Source organism: Pseudorca crassidens, chromosome 2, assembly GCF_039906515.1.
Source record: "Pseudorca crassidens isolate mPseCra1 chromosome 2, mPseCra1.hap1, whole genome shotgun sequence".
Classification (NCBI taxonomy): domain Eukaryota; kingdom Metazoa; phylum Chordata; class Mammalia; order Artiodactyla; family Delphinidae; genus Pseudorca; species Pseudorca crassidens.
Window position 1 is genome coordinate 85775072 of NC_090297.1, and position 20452 is coordinate 85795523.

Below are 20452 nucleotides of genomic sequence, written 5' to 3' on the forward strand. Positions count from 1 at the left end.
TTGAAAAATGAGGCTCATAGACGTTAAGAAGCTTACTAAAAATTACAGTCAGTCCAAGGGACAGAGCCAAAATTAAAACTCTGGAAGGATAGAAGACTGACCAATTGAAAGGTAAAGCAAATTAATTTTGGTTTAAGGAAGCTGAGTTTTTCATGACAAACATGCAAATGTCAAATAAGCATTTAGAGCTTTGGGTCTGGGGTTCAAGAAAGTGATGTGGCAGATAATACAGATTTAAGAGACAATAACTAACACACAGACTACGAATAAAGGCAAAATAAGGAGGTGCGATCACTAAAGGCATGAATGCAAAGTGAGAACAGGACCCAAGAGGAAAAATATTTTAGAGAGAATAGGAAAAAAAAAGTGGATTAAATATTCTGCTTGAGGGAAGGAGACACAAGAGGGCTATGGGGATATATGTATACATATAGCTGATTCACTTTGTTATACAGCAGAAACTAACACAACATTGTAAAGCTATTATACTCCAATAAAGATGTTAAAAAAGATATACATATAAGATATATGTATATACATATATATGTGTATATATACATATGTATATATACACAATGGAATATTACTCAGCCATAAAAAAGAATGAAATAATGCCATTTATAGCAACATGGATGGACCTAGAGATTATCATACTAAGTGAAGTAAGTCAGACAGAGAAAGACAAATATCATATGATATCCCTTATATGTGGAATTTTAAAAAAAGGATACAAGTGAATTTATCTACAAAACAAACAGTCTCACAGACTTCAGAAACAAACTTATGCTTACCAAAGGGGAAAGGTGGGGGTGGGGAAGGGATAAATTAGAAATTTGGAGTTGACATGTACACACTACAAAATATAAAATAGATAATCAACAAGGACCTACTGTATGGCACAGGGAACTCTACTATTATTAGGATATTATTTTAGGATAAGGATATTCTGTAATATCCTAAATGGGAAAAGAATCTGAAAAAGAATAGATAATATGTATATGTATAACTGAATCACTTTGCCGTACGCCTGAAACTAACATAACATTGTAAATCAACTGTACGCCAATATAAAAGAAAATGTTTTTAATTAAAAGAAAAAATATTCTGCTTGAAATGAATAAAACAAACAAAAGAAAAACAACATTTGTTTTTCTCTAAAGTTATAATGACATGTAATTGCTTATATTCAACCAGTACATAAATTTAATAACCAACACAATGTGTTAAGGTAGACAGAGAGGGACTTCAACTTCTATACAGAATGTAGTAGGTCACAGTAGGTCAATCGATGCTCTAATTGCCAAAAACTAGAAAAAGCTGAATAAACCACAAACATTTTCAGAAGCATCAGAGATCTGAAAAAGCAAGGAAAATTACACAAACTGAAGTTCTTGAGAAGGGAGAATGTTCTCAAGATAAGGTGAGGAGAAATTACCAAAACTTTTAGTGATCATTGGCACAAGGGAAGGGGTGCTGTAAGTGGAACATTAAGAGGACAAACACGTCTGTCTCCCTGCTGGATATATGCAGAATTCTAGTGCTGTGTGGGAGGCTTATAGAGACTAAAGTTCTAAAAGGCAAACAGAAAAAAAAAAAAGGGAAGAGGGAATGGGGCATGAAATAAAAACTGTTAGAAACAAAAGAAGAAAACTGACAAATCTCAAATCATACTTGAAGAGTTTAACAACCCTCTCTCAGAAAAAAATAAATATTTAAATAAATAAAAATCAGTAAGGATACTGAAGATCTAGATAACACTATCAACTGTCTCTAAGTGACATTTATAGGACACTACACCCAACAATTGCAGAATAAACCTTCTTGTCAAGTCAACATGAAATATTCACTAGGCATAAACCATATGCTGAGATAGAAATCAACTTTGAAAATATTAAAATCGTAGAGATTTTATTTTCTGGCCATAATCTTTTACAATTGATAAATCAACATTGACACGTCTTGATCACCCAAAGTCCATAGTGTACTTTAGGGTCACTAAAATGTTCAGATCTTTTGCCCATTTTTTAATCAGGTTGCTTGTTTTATTATCATTGAGTTTTAAGAGTTCATTGTATATTTTGAGTAAAAGTCCTTTATCAAATATGTATTTTGAAAATATTTTCCCAGTATGTGACTTGTCTTCTTATTCTGTTGGCAGTGTCTTTGCAGAGAAAATTTTTAATTTTAATGAGGTCCAGATTATCAACCTTTCTTTCACAGATAATGCCTTGGTATTGGATTTAAAAGTTATCAGTGACTCAAGATCATCTATGCTTTCTCCTATGTTCTGGGAATTTTCTACTTTTGCATTCTATATTTAAGTCTATGATCCACTTTGATTTAATTTTTGTGAAGGCTGTAAGGCCTGTGTTTATATTCATTTTTATGCACGTGGATGTCCAGTTGTTCCAGCCCCATTTATTGAAAAGACTATCCGATATCCATCATATTGCCTTTGATCCTTGGTCAAAGATGAGTTGACTATATTTGTATGGGTCTGTTTCTGGGCTACCTATTCTGTTCCATTTATCTGTCTGCTCTATAGCCAATACTACACCACAATACTGTAGCTAGAATGTCTTAAAATTGGGTAGTGTAAATTCTCTGACTTTGTTCTTCTCCTTCAATATTGTACTGGCTATTCTGGATCTTTTACCTCTCTGCATAAACTTTAGAAACAGTTTGTCAATATCCACAAAATAACTTGCTAGGATTTTGACTAGGATTGTATTGAAGGTAAAGATCAACTTGGGAAGAACTGATATCTTAAGAAAACTGAGACTTCCTATCAAGGAACATGGAATCTCTCCATTTATTTAGTTTTTCTTTGATTTTGTCCATTGGAGTTTAATAGTTTTCTTCATATAGATCTTACATATATTTTGTTAGATTTATACCTAAGTATTTCATTTTGGGGGTTGCTAATGTAAATCATAATGTGTTTTGAATTTCACATTCCAATTGCTCATTGTTGGTATGAGAAAAACAATTGATTTTTGTTTATTAACCATGTATCTTGCAACCTTGATATAATGCTTATTATATACCAGGAGGTTTTTTTGTCAGTATTCCGGGAGGGTTTTTTGTCAATATTTTTCAGATTTTCCACATAGACAATCATGTCATCTGTGAACAAATAGAGTTTTATTTCTACCTTCTCAATCTGTATACCTTTTATTTCCTTTTCTCGTTTTATGCATTAGTTAGGACTTCCAATATGGTATTAAAAAGGAGTGTTAAGAGTGGACATTCTTGCTTTGTTCTGAATCTTGTCAGATAGATCTTTTTATTTGGGTCTTTTTTTCTTTTTTGTTATTTAAAATAATGATGTATGCATCCATGATCTTTTTATTTATTAAAAATTTTTTTTTATTGAAGTATAGTTGAGTTACTATATCATGTAAGTTTCCAGTGTACAGCACAGCAATTCAGTTATATATATATATATATATATATATATATATATATATATATATATATATATATATAAATCGTTTTTAGATTCTTTTCCCTTATAGGTTATTACAAAATATTGACTATATTGATAGTTTCCTGTGCTATACAGTAGGTCCTTGTTGGTTATCTATTTTATACATAGGACTGTGTATATGTTAATTCCAGATTCCTAATTTATCCCTCCCACCACCTCCCTTTCCCCTTTGGTATCCATAAGTTTGTTTTCTATGTCTGTGAGTCTCTTTCTGTTTTGGAAATAAGTTCATTTGTGTCTTTTTTTTCCTTTTAGATTCCACATATAAGCGATATCATATGATATTTGTCTTTCCCCGTCTGGCTTACTTCACTTAGGATGATAATCTCCAGGTCTATCCATGTTGCTGCAAATGGCATTATTACATTCTTTTATGGCTGAGTAATATTCAATTATATAAAGTCCAAATAATCTACCATGTTACATACTTATGAGGATATAAAATATAAAACTTAGTTAAGGAATTTATTCATATACTAAATACACTGTTTGGAAATTTGTGTAAATATACTTCTATGCAACATCATATATAAAATGTATTTATTGTTACATATAAGCAGATAAAAATAATAAATAATAAGAGGCATACAATAATTTAGCATGTTTAGATAATCTTAAGCTTGCTCATATATTTATAGATTGCAAATAGTATGTATTAGTATTGATACAGTCAAGATATCTTTCTGGAATAACTATATCATCTATAGAAATATATGTGACAAAAATATTTGTCATGACCCTTAAAAGCAGGTAAATATTTTGGTGGAAGTGCTGAAAAAACAATCAATTCTATAAAAATTTCAAGTGAGCAGAATAATCCTGAAGAAATATGAATTGCAAGACAAGTCTTGTATTACTACCAAATAAAAATAGACTTTCATTTTAATGGAATGACCGAACCTAAGCAATGATTCTCAGGCTTCAATTAATGGTTCTAACTGGCTCAAACTTGCTACCCAATGCTTTTTAATTATTTAATATATTTTACTCATATGCAATCATTTAACTATAATTATATGTCAAAACTAGTAATTTATTTCTTTACAAAGAAAAAATTTCTTAACCTTGTTTCACTATTAAAAAGAAAAAATCTGATTCCTCAAACAGCTTTTTCATCCAAGCTGTTTAAATTTCAACACAGTTCTTAGCTCTGGGTGAGAAATGTCTCAAGCAATATTCCCTTACAGAATATGAAATTATAAGCAACATCTAAGGGGATGAAGGAAGAAATGAAATATGAAGGAAAAATATGACAATGACAAATATAATACCAGTAAGTAATTTAACCTTATTGTAAATCATTTTTCTTACCTATCTAAAAAAAAAAAAAGAAAGATTGCTCTAAACTTTCCTCAAAGATAGAGGGAGATACTGGCAGGATAACTGGTTTGTAAACACAGCACAGATATCGACTAAAAGTATCACCTATGACGTCCAACGACAGATACCCATTTCCACTAAAACTTGATGGAAGTTGATGTTATGGAAGACTTCTAAATAAAATGACTACTATTATTTCTTCTATTTGCCAGCCAAAGTAATGGCCCTTAAAATGGGAGAGAACTATAGGGCTAAAAGTTAGGACATGTACTAAATTAACTAAATTTCTTAGGAGGTTTCTTGGAAGATATTAGGAAGGTTGAAATTTAAACATCAGGAGCATTTTTTTAAAGAGTACAGAGTATCCCATATGGCCTCTCATTGAATTCTAGAAAAAACTTCTTTGTGCACTAGAAGAAAAATATTTATTCATGATTAACTGATTTATTAAGTAAATATTGACTGATTAAATTTTAAAATAGAGGCAATTCCTCAGAGAGTCTCATGGGTACAAAACTTTATAAAGGAGTTAAATAGACAAAAAACACATCACAATGAATATTTTCCAATAAATATAGCTATCATGTATGTACTTTAGTAGATGCCATGATTCTTCATCCATTTATAAAAATAATTGATAAAGTATAATATCACAACGTTGAATTTTCATAGGTACCTCATTGTGGTTAACTAGTGTCAAACCAAAGAGTAACATTATACTGTTTCATAATGTACATGGTTCTTCAACCACAAGCATAACAGATTAATGCTAACTGATTCAGTGGCATTGACATGGATACCTCAAGTTGCCTGCATACTGGTGACTTTACAATTGCAACTGACGATTTAATTCTTAATCATGTCTGTTCACTTGCATGAGTAATCTAGGAAATGTAACTTATTCAATTTCAAGGAACAGCCCAGAAACTAGGAGATATGACACCTCAGTAAATGTTCTAAGTCACACTTATTAATAACAGTGGAAGAGCTTCATAGTATTTTTACTATTAATCAGAGAAAATCACAAATTCATAATATATGTACCAAACAATTCCTTGAAATTTATTTTAATTGGTTTATGTCAAGTTTGCTCTTAACGAGGGGTCAGTGAACTATGACCCATGGGACAAATCCAGCTGGCTGCCAATTTCCATAAATAAAATTTCATTAGAACACAGCCACAACAATGCAGCCACACCCGTTGCATGACATATTGTCTATGTGGGTGCATTTGCACTATACCAGCACAACTGAATAGTTCCAATTAGAGACCATATGACCCAGAAAGCTGAAGATACTATCCAGACTTCTACATAAACTGCTTGCTTACTTCTGCTTTAGACTATCAAATTACCATGTTCTGTTTATTTAAGCAACAAATTCAGAAAAAGGAAATCTAACCAGTTAGCTATCTTCACCAATTGTCAGAATGGGACACATGTTTTCTTCCCAAAAAATAGAGTAAACACAAACACTCTCGATGGATAGAATTCAGTATACATCACAATAACCTGTAGAAATAATAGATAAGAAAGGGTAGAAATCTTCTTTTAAATGTAGTGTGCTGATATATGAGAAATGGTAAATAGAAAAACTAAACTGCAATGTATATCTTCTAGAAGAGAAGACTATTACAGAAAAAAAATAGAATCAGCTATTGTGTTATATGTGGAATGAACCTAAATTAATTAGAATGAGCAATAACAAAATATACCAATGTACTTATAAACAATAATGAATTATCTATAAACCCATTCTATTATTCTTCTTAAATTGTAGAAAATGCCAAATATAATTACAAAATACATATTCAAAACATGTAAACCACTAATTTTCCACTTGTAAAAGCCTGATTCAAAAAGCAATTTACTTTACGGTTTACTTAAGCTTTGTAACTACATTAAAATATAATAGTATATACACAACAGCTTGTTAACAAGATTATCATAACATTAAAATCATAATGGGGCACTTCAATTATGGATACTTAAAATTAAAGCTAATCCTCACAGTACCAATTTTTATCTCCTAAATAATTTTAGCTATTAGCTGCTCATTCAAAGTCTGTATCTAAAATGATAAGCATTCTAGAGTAAGACAGCTCTGTACTTTTCTTTGGTAGCAAAACAAAAGCTGTATCCTTTCTCTGTAGTCTTTAACCCACAATCTTTTGCTACGAAGGGAAAAATGCAATTTTTTTTTTTACCTTAGTTAAGTACTATTTATTTATGTTGTTGCTAATGTTGTTGTTTTAAATAGTAACTTCTAATATAATAATACATATTTTCTGTTTTGGTTTTATCATTCTAAATGTATCAAGTTGTCATAAAATAGCAGTTACAATATTAATTTGATTTTTTTCTGTAAATATTTCTTTTAAGAAAATATTGTCTAGTTACACAGTGGGCACCAGGTTGAAAGAACCAATGCTCAGATTAATGAATATGATAATGCATTTTATAAGTATATAACTGTATCAAGTCATGCCTGATTTACTTGTGCTGTTGTTTCCCAAAATTTATAATTAGCAAGTATGCAATCATTTCTCACACTCAAGTTCTAATTAAAGTTCAAAGTAGAGGGCTTCCCTGGTGGCACAGTGGTTGGGAGTCTGCCTGCCAATGCAGGAGACACGGGTTCGAGCCCTGGTCTGGGAAGATCCCACATGCCGCAGAACAACTAAGCCCGTGTGCCACAACTACTGAGCCTGCGCGTCTGGAGCCTGTGCTCCGCAACGGGAGAGGCCCCCGCTCACCACAACTGGAGAAAGCCCTCACACAGAAACGAAGACCCAACACAGCCAAAAATAAATAAATAACTTAATTAAAAAAAAAAAAAGTTCAAAGTAGAGGAAAACAGTAAATTAACATAGCTCCTAATTCATATATGCCAATTGCTACCAAATCCATAAATAATCCACAAGTATTAGGTATATATTTGGTTTTATTAAACATTAGTGAAAATTAATATAGAACTTTTCTTCTACTTCCCATGAATGGTGAAAAAATTAAATTATCTTTGGCCCATTTGAAACTGAATGACAAATCTTGCTTTCACTAATCCCTGACATGAATGAAAGTAACATTCGTAAGTTATGCAGTAAACAGATAATACCAAATGTATGTGTGTGTGCATACACGTGTGCACATTTGCACACATATGTGTAAACTGTGTGTATACATATGTATTCGTAGTACACAAATTACATTAACTTAATTACACGGAATATATAATCAAATGCAATTAATTACATATATTTTTACATAATTAATCATTTTCCTAATGCTTAACCTACCTTTTCTCAGCTGCATTTCAACAGTGTTATTAAAGTAGTTCCATCACATCATTATCTAGAAAAAGTGATGGTGTGCTTTTGTCTTTATATTTTATAAAATTTGACGATATTCAGCCTGGTTGCCCTCTTTCTATGTTAGGTGACAGAAACCATAGACACATGTGCTTATGTGCATAGTAGAGTGTGTGCCTCTCTCTAACAGAAGTGATAAAGACAAGATATTCTCCTCTGCATGGAAGAAAAGAGGATACTCTTGTAACCTGCTTACTGGGGGCGGAGGGTGGGGTGTGTCTTCCAGAGATTCCTGCTGATCCATTTAGCGAAAAAAAAAACTTGGAGAAGTATAATTATTATAGGATCAAGAAATATGATTGAAATAGAAAGCTTACACATTGCTTCTGCATCCAATTTCACAGGTCAAACTTTGCATGTAGTTAAAACACACACATACACACACATGGGCATTTATATTACCTTTATTTTTGTAAACTTTGAAAACAAAAATATGTTACTAATATTGAATATGTAATCACTGATCATTATATAACATATTCAGGATTTTAAACAATTTGTGTTTACTTTTCATACCATTAAACAACCTGCTGATTTCATTAGAAATATTTTAATAATTTCTCATTTTACTTATTTTATACTTCTCTTCAACACCACTTCAAATTTTCTCATGCCTTAGATTTGTTTTCTAAACTACTTATTCAATTCACTATTCATAAATATTTAGGTTGCCTTCTCTTCCCTCTCATCTTTTTTTACCATCATAAAAGAATTTCATTGAAAGTTGTGCATAAAACTGTAATTCTAACAGATATGTCTAAAAAGCAAATGGATCTCCAAACTTCAAATGCTGTCAAACTGCAAGATTTCCTTGACTGGGACAGGGAGATTCATATAGAGATAAAAATAAAGATAGAAATTAATAGAGATAGAGTACATATATATGGACATATATATATATACAAACACACATTTCTGCATATAATATATATATATATACACATACACACACAAACATCTACAAGTGTAAGGTTAAGTAGGATAGTGATAATATTCTTATCTTCAAGTCTTATTCAGATGGCCAAATTACTCATAGAGACAGTCTTTTACTTCAATTCATGTAGAAGTACCAGTTAAAGAAATGCCAGTGTCGTTTATCCATTATGCTTAGCAAGGGATGCAAAATTAATATAACTAAAACAATAAGCAACTAAAACAATATGTAGGTACCAGGAGTAACACATCCCTTAGATCAGATGGCAAACAGCCTCAGTACCACTAGATATTGACAGAGGAATGAAATTAAAGTTGTACTTTATAAACTAACACATCTAGAAGGAAAAACTGAAAAATACTTCTTTTTAATGTCTTTGAATCTCTCTTCAGACCTCACTCTTTCAATGAAAAGTTTAGATTGCTATTTATATTCCTTCTACCTCTCGAAGTCTAAAGTAAAGCAATAGCTTTAAAGGATTTTTACCTTTCAACTTAAATGATATTTAAAATGTACTGTATCTCTTAAAATTATTTTCCTAATTTACATAGTTATACTTTCAGTTTAACTCTGGATACATAGCTGGGTTTATGGTACACCTGCAATTACTATTACACGCACCAGAAAAAAAGCCAAGAATATAAACTGTGCAACTCAACATCACCATCTAGTGACAGAATTCCTAACACGTGACAAAGCTGAGCAAAAAGGAATAGATTTCAGAGATATAATGCCCTGGTAGTTTATCTTTAGAATAATCACCAAATGTAACAGCTCTCACTGAATATGTATGGCTCTACAAATAAAATCCTAACCCTTAATTGGCTATGTCTGTACTCTAAAATGTAATTTATATTCTTACCATAGAGGTATATCCACAGATCTCACCAATCTATATTTTTGTGTATTAAGTCATTATCAGAAAGCTTCATATAGTTTTTTACATTTTTTTTCTTAATGAACTACATTCTATATGTAACTTTTCTTTCAGATTTTGACACCCCATTTTCTTAAGTTATTCAACTGAAGTACCTTCCAATTTCATTATTTCTACTACACATGGCCCACTACTGCCTTGGGAAGTAAAAAGGTGACAAAGAGACACCACGTTTTTTAAAAAGGTCCCACTTTTCCCCTTGATGTTTAGAAATGATTACAGGGACTATGACAGGTGCAAAATATAATACAGTAATCAAATCACTTTGGTATGATAAGAGGGTTGAATTGGCAGAGATAAGGGGAAAAAATGAAAAGAAATTGAGAATTTCACCTCTAAATTCACTATTATCATACTATAGACAGAGATTTCACCTGGAGATGATACATTTTTTTCTGTCCTTAAAATTTTTTCATGTCATCATTTTCAGAAATCCTGTACAGTATTTCCACACAGCCATGGAACTACAATGGACTCTATAAGTTAGATAAAAAATATTCCCTCTGGCATTCTACATTCTAAGACCACACCGAAGTTTTCCAGTCAATTCCATTATGTATGACATATGTAATTTATTTGAAATAAGCACTATACACCATTCAATGGAAATAATGTATACAAACATTGTAATACTTTGTATCTTCATTTTCTTAATGTTTCATAAATTACAAAGCATTCTCTCCTACATTATTGTTGTTCTTCATATCAATCCTATTAAGCTTTTAATCCTATCTTATAAAAAAGACTAAAAAAGACTAATTTATCTAAAATCACAGTTGGAGTCTAAAATCTGATTTTTGCCACTTATCCAAGATTTTGTATCTTATTTTATTCTTCCCATTTTTCCTTCTTACTTCATTATTTTTCTTTTTTTCTTTTATTTTTTTTAGATGGAGAATTTTAATTAAATTGGCATAGTTAAGACCAAAAAGGGAAGGTGGACATTGTCAGTGTATCTTCAGCCCTTGCCTTAACGGGCGAATGAACACAACTTGAAACACAGGTGACTCTTGCTGGTCTATGAGACAGTGAAGGGAGCTTCTCAATATTTAAATATATTAATATAACCAGTTATAGAAATCTAAATATAAAACCAATCTCCTATAGGGTTTGAGAAGGCATTCACCATATCCCTGAAAAGTTTAACATTCCTTATTCAAGTTTAATCATCTCTTTAGAAAGGGAAAACAGTGATAGTACTTGTTGAACCAGAATTACTATCAAAATTCAAAAAGCTGACCATATTTATTTAGCCACAAGCCAATCTTATTTAAATCAGGACAGAAATATTACATCAGCCATTCATGATCTGAATTCTAGTGTATGAGATCAATTTAAATATGGTACACATAAAAAGTCATGAGACATTTCATAATAAATAAGGCAGTGGCCAACTATTACTCATTAGTAGCTTTTTTGAGATAAGCTATCAAGTCTGCCCTTTCTCCCTTCTTCTTAATGCCAGCAAAGATCATTTTTGTTCCAGGGGTGTACTTCTTGGGATTCTCCACATACTCCATCAGCATCTCCTCTCCCCAGAGGTGATGCCTTTGTTTTTGTTGGCATCTGTGTAAGAGAATCCGACAGCCTGTCCTGTCTTTCGCCCAAACAGAACACGGAGATTTGGCCTGGTCTTGTGCTTGCCTCCCTTTTCCACAGTATGGCACTGGGCACACTTCTCAACAAAAATATTCTTGCCCTTCTCGACATCACCCATTATTAAATCGTTCTTTCTCTGTGCACGACTCAGAGGTTCCCACTCGCAAGCCGAAAGTCCCGCTCTCTAATCCCAAGAACACGCCGGTCCGCGCCTACGTATCTCATTATTTTTCTAATCATTCATAATATGCTCCCATTATAGAAAATTTAGAACAGAAAATTATAAGCCTGAGAAATGTGTAAGCCCACCACTCAGATATAATATATTTTGCTGTATTTTATTCCTATCTTTTTTCTCTTTATTCTTTATATTCAATGGAGATCATGTTCTACATGCAATTTTGTTTCCTGGTATTTTTCAGTGAACATGATGATACTCGTGTCACTCAAAAACACTGTTAAAGGTCATTTTAATATCCAGATATAACTAAATACGCCACAATTTACCATTATGTATATATATTTATTGATATACCATATATATTATTTTATATTCTAGAAACTTCATTTTCTTATTATTTCCTTAATAGTAGACAATTAGGTTCTACTCAATTTGTTTACTGTTATATTCTGTAATTTGAGAAACAGTTTCAGATTGTCCATAATGTCTATGTCTTGTGCATAGTATATTTCATGAAGTTAAATTTATATGAAAAGGGGTATGTTTGTTTCAAGGTTCTTAGTACTTATTGGTACACTCCCTTCCTTAAATGTAAAAGTAATTTCAATTGCTCTTGATCTCTGAGAATGGGACAATGGCTCTTACCATTCCATCTCCAGCACTCAAAAATCTCCTCCTCGCTGAACTGCAGTAACGTCAATAACCAAGAATTAGTACTTTTTATGTAATTTATATTTTGCTTGCCATTAGAGTTGAATATTTTAAGGGTTTCTTAATCATACTTTGCCAATTAACCACTAAGCTCCTAAATTGTTTTGAATCTCTTACACACATGGCAATACAGAACCCTGATGTTGTCTTTAAATTTTGTGATTTTTTTCCATATACAGAAGCTTTTTTTTTTTTTTTTTTTTTTTGCGTTACGCGGGCGTCTCACTGCTGTGGCCTCTCCCGTTGCGGAGCAGAGGCTCCAGACGCGCAGGCTCAGTGGCCATGGCTCACGGGCCTAGCCGCTCCGCGGCATGTGGGATCTTCCCGGACCAGGACACGAACCCGTGTCCCCTGAATCGGCAGGTGGACTCCCAACCACTGCACCACCAGGGAAGCCCCAGAAGCTTTTTTAATGCAGTCAAAGCTTAGTTATTTCCTCAACTACTTTTTGGATTATTATCTCTTTCCCCATCTAAACCTCAGAGATAGTCACTTTCATAGTTTATTGGACTGTGGCTGTCTCATTTATTTATTTTAGCTCTTTAATATACACGAAACTTCCTTTAATACCCGTGAGGTAAAAATATAAGGTGATTTCTTTTTTCTAAACAGCAAAACAACTGTCTCTTATACCATTTGCCGAGCAATTCAACATGTCCTGGATGATTGGGGTACTCTAATATAACTACCTCATAGGATCTTCATAGAATAGGTAATACACAGAAAAGTTCACAAATTTCCATCTTCATCTTAAAACTGACCATATTACTAAATTCTTTTATTAATTTCTAGAGTGTTTTTGTTGTTAATTCCATAGAGATTTCTACATACAAGTCATGTCTTTAGAAAATAATAGTCACCTTGTCTCCTCCATATCATATTTGTTAATTTTGGTTTTATATCCATTACTATGTTCTGATTTCAGTTTTACTCTTCATTTTTTGAGAGTGTGCATGATGTGTATGTGTGATGTGTGTGAACATGGTTTAACCTTACCCTAGACTCTCCTTTGATGATAATTCCATCGGTGAGAGAAAGGTGAATGTCATGTTAGCAACTCAAAAACATCCCTCTGGGGCGATGCTGTCCAAACCATAGCCACTAACCACATGCAACAATTTACATTTAAATTAATAAAAATTAAATAAAATTAAACATTCAGTTCTTCAGTTACACTAGCCACAGTTCAAGTGCTCAGACACACCATATCAGAGTCCCAATTTATTCTGTTGGAGAAAGTTATTTAAAATGTTTAAATCCCGGGCTTCCCTGGTGGTGCAGTGGTTGAGAGTACGCCTGCTGATGCAGGGGACACGGGTTCGTGCCCCGGTCCGGGAAGATCCCACATGCCGCGGAGCGGCTGGGCCCGTGAGCCATGGCTGCTGAGCCTGCGCGTCCAGAGCCTGTGCTCCGCAACGGGAGAGGCCACAACAGTGAGAGGCCCGCGTACCGCAAAAAAAAAAAAAAAGTTTAAATCCCAAAATATGTTTCTCTCTGACACACATTTTCCTAAACCAAGTATTTTCTTAGGCATCTGGTTAGATTCTCCTTTCTGATTCCATGCACTATCATTCGAAATCAGATGCTTTCCCATGGCTACAAATATCAAAGTACTTAACAAATCCCAGGCTGCAACCTCCAGTCTTTTTCCTGAGTTGCAGAGTTGTATTTTCCTTTGCCTACTGCAAATTTACACATGAGTTTACCATAGCTATCTCAAATTCATCTGAAAACTAAAATCATCTTACTTAATCCTCCTCTTCTTTTCTCTTTCCCTATCTTAATTAATGTATATCCAAATACTCAAAATAAAAACATTTGAGTTTAAACTTACACAGTGCTGTATGTCAATTATATCTCAATAAAACTGGAAGGGACAAAGTGATAAAGAGGCATGGACATATATATACTACCAAACGTAAGGTAGATAGCTAGTGGGAAGCAGCCGCATAGCACAGGTAGATCAGCTCGGTGCTTTGTGACCGCCTGGAGGGGTGGGATAGGGAGGGTGGGAGGGAGGGAGACGCAAGCGGGAAGAGATATGGGAACATATGTATATATATAACTGATTCATTTTGTTGTGAAGCTGAAACTAACATACCATTGTAAAGCAATTATACTCCAATAAAGATGTTAAAAAAAAATGATTGGAAAAAAAAAAAAAAAACTGGAAGGGAAAAAAAAGTTGAATACAAAGTCAAAAAAAATTTTTTGACTTGCCCTTGATAAATGTCCTTCTTCTTATTTTTTATCTTTATCAATAATTCAACAAATAATTATTAAGCACCTAATATGCTAAGAATACATATGGTAAGGCTAAGAATACAAAGGAGAGCAAAATAGCAATCCTCCTACCCTCATGAGATTTACTATCTAGTAGGATACACAAATAAATTAGACTTTATTCTGAAAGCATAAGAAAACTTTAAAAGGTTTTAAACAGAGCAACAGAGATTAAATCAAGTTTTTAATATACTGAGGCTATTAAGTCACAGAGTCTCATCAGATCTACCTTCTAAATATTTCTAAATTTCTCAAACACACTCTCCTCTGTTGACCTCTATACCCTTCTACCTTTATCTTAGTGGGGTCACTGATTTCTCTACATCTCTCATTCCCTCCACTGTACCCTCTACTCTACTGCCAAAACAAACTTTTGAATTATTTTTTCCCAGTCTGGGTATGAGTTAAAACCTAATAAAATACTTGTTTCATTTAGCCAGCACATTCCAGAGTAGGCTGTATCCCCTTACACGTTTTAAATAGCCGGCCACACGTTCTCACATCCAGGATTAGATCCTCACATCTGGGATCAGGAAGAAGCACCGGAGGGGTCTAAAATGATTCCTGAGCTGGGACACTGATGAAAGAACAGGCCCAAGATTGCTTGGCAAAGACTGCCCACGAACAGGGATTGGATGAGACGACAGAGAACTGAGCAAGGGCAGAGACCTCTCTTTTTTGTTCTTAGTAGAACCTTAATAAATGAGGAGGTAATACCCAACTTGATGATAAGGCCCAACCAAGGCAGCCACAAAATGTCTGTCACTCTTCAGATTCAGTCAAGTTTTGCTCCAACTTCTCCAGACTACAGACACACTCAGGAGGAGGGTACCACTGTGGGTGCCCGGAGCCACCTGAGGGCTGCTGCAGAGGTTAAGTTAGTGAGAAAAAAAGGATGTTCAATAGCCAAGCTATGTCATGCCCATGGACCAAGAGAAAAAATGCCATATCATTTTTGGGATCAGGGAAACAACTCAAGTACTGGGGCTCTGAGTCTTCACATCAGGCATTTGATTTTTGTATCTGTCTCCCCAACTAGACCATTAGCCCCTTGAGGGCAGAGATTCCCTTATTCATATCTGTAACCCCATTACCTGGTGTATTACAGAAACACAATAAATGTTTATTAAATAAATGAATGATTGTATCTATCCCCACATTATATTTTCTTACCCTATTAGAATTCTAAAAAGTTGTAAAATAATCTTCATAGTTTTATCAATATATTTGATCCTGTCACCCTTCCTTAAAAACCACAATCACTCCTTGAAGTAACTTAAAGTATCTATCCTGGCAAGCTAGACTCTATGTAACTGACCTCTAGAATATGGTAACAAACATATTTCCAACAAGCCTCCTGAAACCAGCCCCTGAGCTAACTGAAATTGTTGGCAAATTATTCATACCTGTCTCCCACTGCCCCCTCTCACACTCTGAAATTCTGAATAGTTCCCACCATCCCTGCCAACCTCGTACTGCTTTATTTATACCCAAGGATTCTTGGCATATGAGGAGAGATATTACTGACCAAATAATTCTGCCTATGTGAGTTTTGCAGGAAAACATACATTCAAAAAAGCTTGAAAAAAATTTGCTCTACGTCTTTAAAGACGACTTTACTGTTCTTGAAATACATCTTGCACCTTTGTTCAATACCTTTCCCTCTACCTGTAAAACTGGCCATATTCAAGGCCTAGATCAAATTTCTTATCCTCTCCATGGTTTTCTTTGATTTGACACTCTTCATGTAAGACAATAAAAATGATCATAGATGAGAGAACAATTAATTTTTGCCCCTTGATGCATTCTCCTTTTATTCTATTAGTCACATAACATTATAACTTTTTGTTTATATGCGTCCATAGTCTCACATATAAAGAATGAGCTCCTGCTGTATTTTCTAAAGGCAAAAACCAGAAGTTTTTTTAAAAGTGCTAGGCCCACAGTACACTAAACTGTTGAATGCTTTTGGTAACAAGATTATTTAGTTGTGTTTAGTGAATCTAAAGATTATGAGTGTGTGTATGTGTAAAATATCCTGCCAACGTAAACAAAGTACATTACACAGCCATATGATTAAATGCTGATTTAAATTATCTAGCCTATTGCTTTATCTCATAGCATGGATGGTTGAGAGGTTACTCCAATCAGGTAATACTTGTTTTTCTCATTAATTCATCTCTACTTTTTGAAAAGCAGAATTTTCGAAAATGGCAAGTATTACAAAATTTGGCAGAATTTTATAATCTCTTCCAACGCAGTTCTCCCATAATTCAATTTGTTTTTTTCTTGATGATGAATTTTCTATACTAATTACATCCTTCCCTTGTTCATTGTATTTCCCTCACTCACATCCATTTTCATTCACATTGCCCCTTTGCAATTCTTTCTGTTTTTGGCCTTTTATTCAAAGCTTCAGAGCTGGCATTCTCTTTGTCTTCCTTTGGGTCTATGGGTTTACTTCAAACTGAATAGATATAAAAATACAGAGAATAACTGTACAGTTCTAAATAAATATTGATGTTATGCTTAACATATTCAAAGTTATTACAATAAACATTTACAAAAATGATGTTTTCAATTTATACCTGTGGTAGTTTCAGGTAGAGGATAAAGAATATATTGAAAAACAGCGGTTCAGTCATAACTTCTGCATTGGCCTTTTCCACAATACATTTTACTCTTTATTTTAAATTTACGACTATTTTCAATAACTTTTACTTTCTGAGAATGCCCACTTGCATTGTATATAGATACAAACTCTCTATTGTGGACTCAGTTTTATTTTTCCCTCTTTTTTATTAGTAAAGACATTAACAATAAAATAGGCTCACTTGCTCCAGCTGGTAATTTCTCAATACTAGTAATATATTATTCCTCTTTTTGTGACATCATAATCATCTATATAGAAGTACCATGTATCTTTGTGTAGAAGCTACTGTTTCCATTAAATTTAATTACCTCCTCCTGTGGTTTTAAATAGAAGTGGCTTCAAAATGAGGGCAGCTTCTATTAAATTTAATTACTTTCCCCTGCTGCTTGCGTGGTAAAAGGGAGGTCACTAAATGAGAGCAGCTTCTAGCCTAAAGTATATGGTAACTGTGTGCCAGCAATAACAAAATTGTGCCCAAAATACCCTTCTAGGGAGCTTCACAGGTTTATCCTTTCTCCTATTTAAAATTTTTCCTTTAGCCTTAATTTAAGCCCTTAAAAAATGAGCATGGATAGAAGCAGATATATCTTAAAAATCAATTTTAGTTTCACAGGCTAAATCAAGGCAAATATACTATTTCTGTACAAATATATTGGAAATTATCCCACTCAAAGGTTCAGAACTTTTAAGATTAACATCATTTGTTGTCGTTTCTCCAGCTGTAAGGATGCTAAGTTTTATTCTTCACACATTTTCAATGTCTAGTAAAAGCCTTCATTGATTCTGATCAGATGGATTTAAAGACTGCTTCCTAAAAGTTATTAAAAAGGTATTAAGTTTAGGGAGATTTCAGAAAAATATTCAGAAATAGTAATGTTAAAAAGGAAAAAAAAGAAAACCCATCAGGTTCATTATACACTGCTGTATTTGAAAAAAAGTTAATCTGTATGCTTTATAATAGTATGAAAACGTGTATCAGTTTAAAAATACTATGGTATAATCCTATAAAATATTTTAGTTAAATATTAATTAGGAGAAAATACTACTCAGTTAAAACACCATTGTACTATTTATTTTTTTACACAGGCAGAATGTAGATGAACAACATTTCCATTCAATCACACAGTTTAGTATAAATATAAAACAAGACACCCCTCAAGCATTTTAAGTAACAAATTAAACATTTACATTTTTTACTGTGCACTGAGGCTTAACATTTATGCAGCTTCAAAACCAAAGTACAGCCTCAAGGGAAGTCTCTCCACTGACAAATTAATACCTTAGAGAACAGAGCTGAATGGTGGCAATGAACTCATTTGTTCCCCCAATAATGAAGAATGACTTTTTCTTTACCACATCTGTGACTGTTGCTATGGTGACCCAGACTTACCTCATTGCTTCTCGGAGAGCTCCTCGTTCACCAAGAGTCGTGTGCTTGATGTCATCAAAATTATTCTCCAGCTTCTCGCAATTCTGCAACATATTAGAAAAATGCATTAATCCCCCAACATACTGAGATAAAATTATATCTATGCAATTATGTAAAATATAATTGATTATATTGATTATGGACTCAAAAATATGCACACCATTTTAATTGGGTAGGATTCATTAAAATTGACAGTGTGAATTCAACAGTAACAAAATAAAAACGTTTTATGTTACAGCTGTCACAGAAGTCTTCTTATCAATTTTTCAAAATTGGGTAAATAGAAGAAATGAGTATTATATAAAAGTAGTACAACTTCTAGAGTTTTGAGGTTTAAAAATTAGTTCTCTAAAATAATCTCAAGTATGCCAAAGCCAACTGGAATTCAAAGAAAGTCAGTAAAGTTTGAAATCACAATAAATTGTATATGATAAATACCCAGTTCTAAAATATTAGTATTTACTGATATGGAAAGATAAAGCCCAGGCATAATATAATAATAAAAGTTCAAACATTTTGAAATCAAAATTTTAAAATTAGATCTTTAAATAACAGTTATATACAAATTGTTCACAAATATATATATATGTATATATATTTGAAAATAAATAAGTCCACTCATTAAAATTATGTGACATTGCATCAGGCTCTTAGCATTACTGGACTGAATTTTCTAAGAGTTTTTTTGTTTAATTTTAATTATGTTTTTATATGTAAAACTAACTTAATCTCACATGACCCTAATAAGTTATCAGAACATAATATATAGGATTAAATTTTACCCTAAAAAATGTATCCATATGAATCTTTTGGCACATTAGATTTCATGTATTTAGGTAATAAAATAACTGGATTTAGCATTTTAGTTAATTTAACAGACAGTAAAACTAAAGAATAAAATTTTAACATTAATGGGTTCTATATTAAATTGTAAATAAGTATGCTGGATTTTACAAAAATACAGAATTTAGATTAATAATTTCCAATGTGTAAGAATTCATTGATTTAAAACCCATTGTTATATATACCATTATCTTACCTTGATATCTTTTTTAGATTGGCCAAATTAAGGCAAAGATCCTTTTTAACACATAGTTACATGTTTTACAATGAAAATCTTGAAAATTAGCAAAATGTATCTAAAATAATTTGAATTATGGATCAAAGTCCTTTTTTGGATATGTAACTTGCAAATATCTCCTGATCTGTGTCTTGTCTTTTCACTTTTTAATAGTATCTTTTCATAAAGAGAATTTCTTTTTATTTTTTTTTTTTTTGGCGGTACGCAGGCCTCTCACTGTCGTGGTCTCTCCCGTTGCGGAGCACAGGCTCCGGACGCGCAGGCTCAGCGGCCATGGCCCACGGGCCCAGCCGCTCCGCGGCATGTGGTATCCTCCCGGACCGGGCGCGAAACCGTGTTCCCTGCATCGGCAGGCGGACTCCCAACCACTGCGCCACCAGGGAAGCCCGAGAATTTCTTATTTTTAAAGAGGCCCAATTTATTATTGCTTTAATTTATGGTTAGTGCTATTTGTGTCCTGTTTAAGA

The 20452-nt window shown here is 33.1% G+C and overlaps 1 protein-coding gene and 1 pseudogene across 1 annotated transcript in view; both read right to left on the bottom strand.

Annotated features, from left to right (window-relative positions):
* DPYD (dihydropyrimidine dehydrogenase) overlaps positions 1 to 20452 on the bottom strand; it is an 806187-nt gene that overhangs the window by 675267 nt on the left and 110468 nt on the right. Inside the window, exon 3 of the mRNA XM_067726990.1 lies at positions 18866 to 18948. Within this exon, the coding sequence (XP_067583091.1) occupies positions 18866 to 18948 (83 nt within the window). The remainder of the gene's footprint in view (positions 1 to 18865; positions 18949 to 20452) is intronic.
* Positions 8596 to 13694, bottom strand: LOC137219017 (cytochrome c-like; annotated as a pseudogene).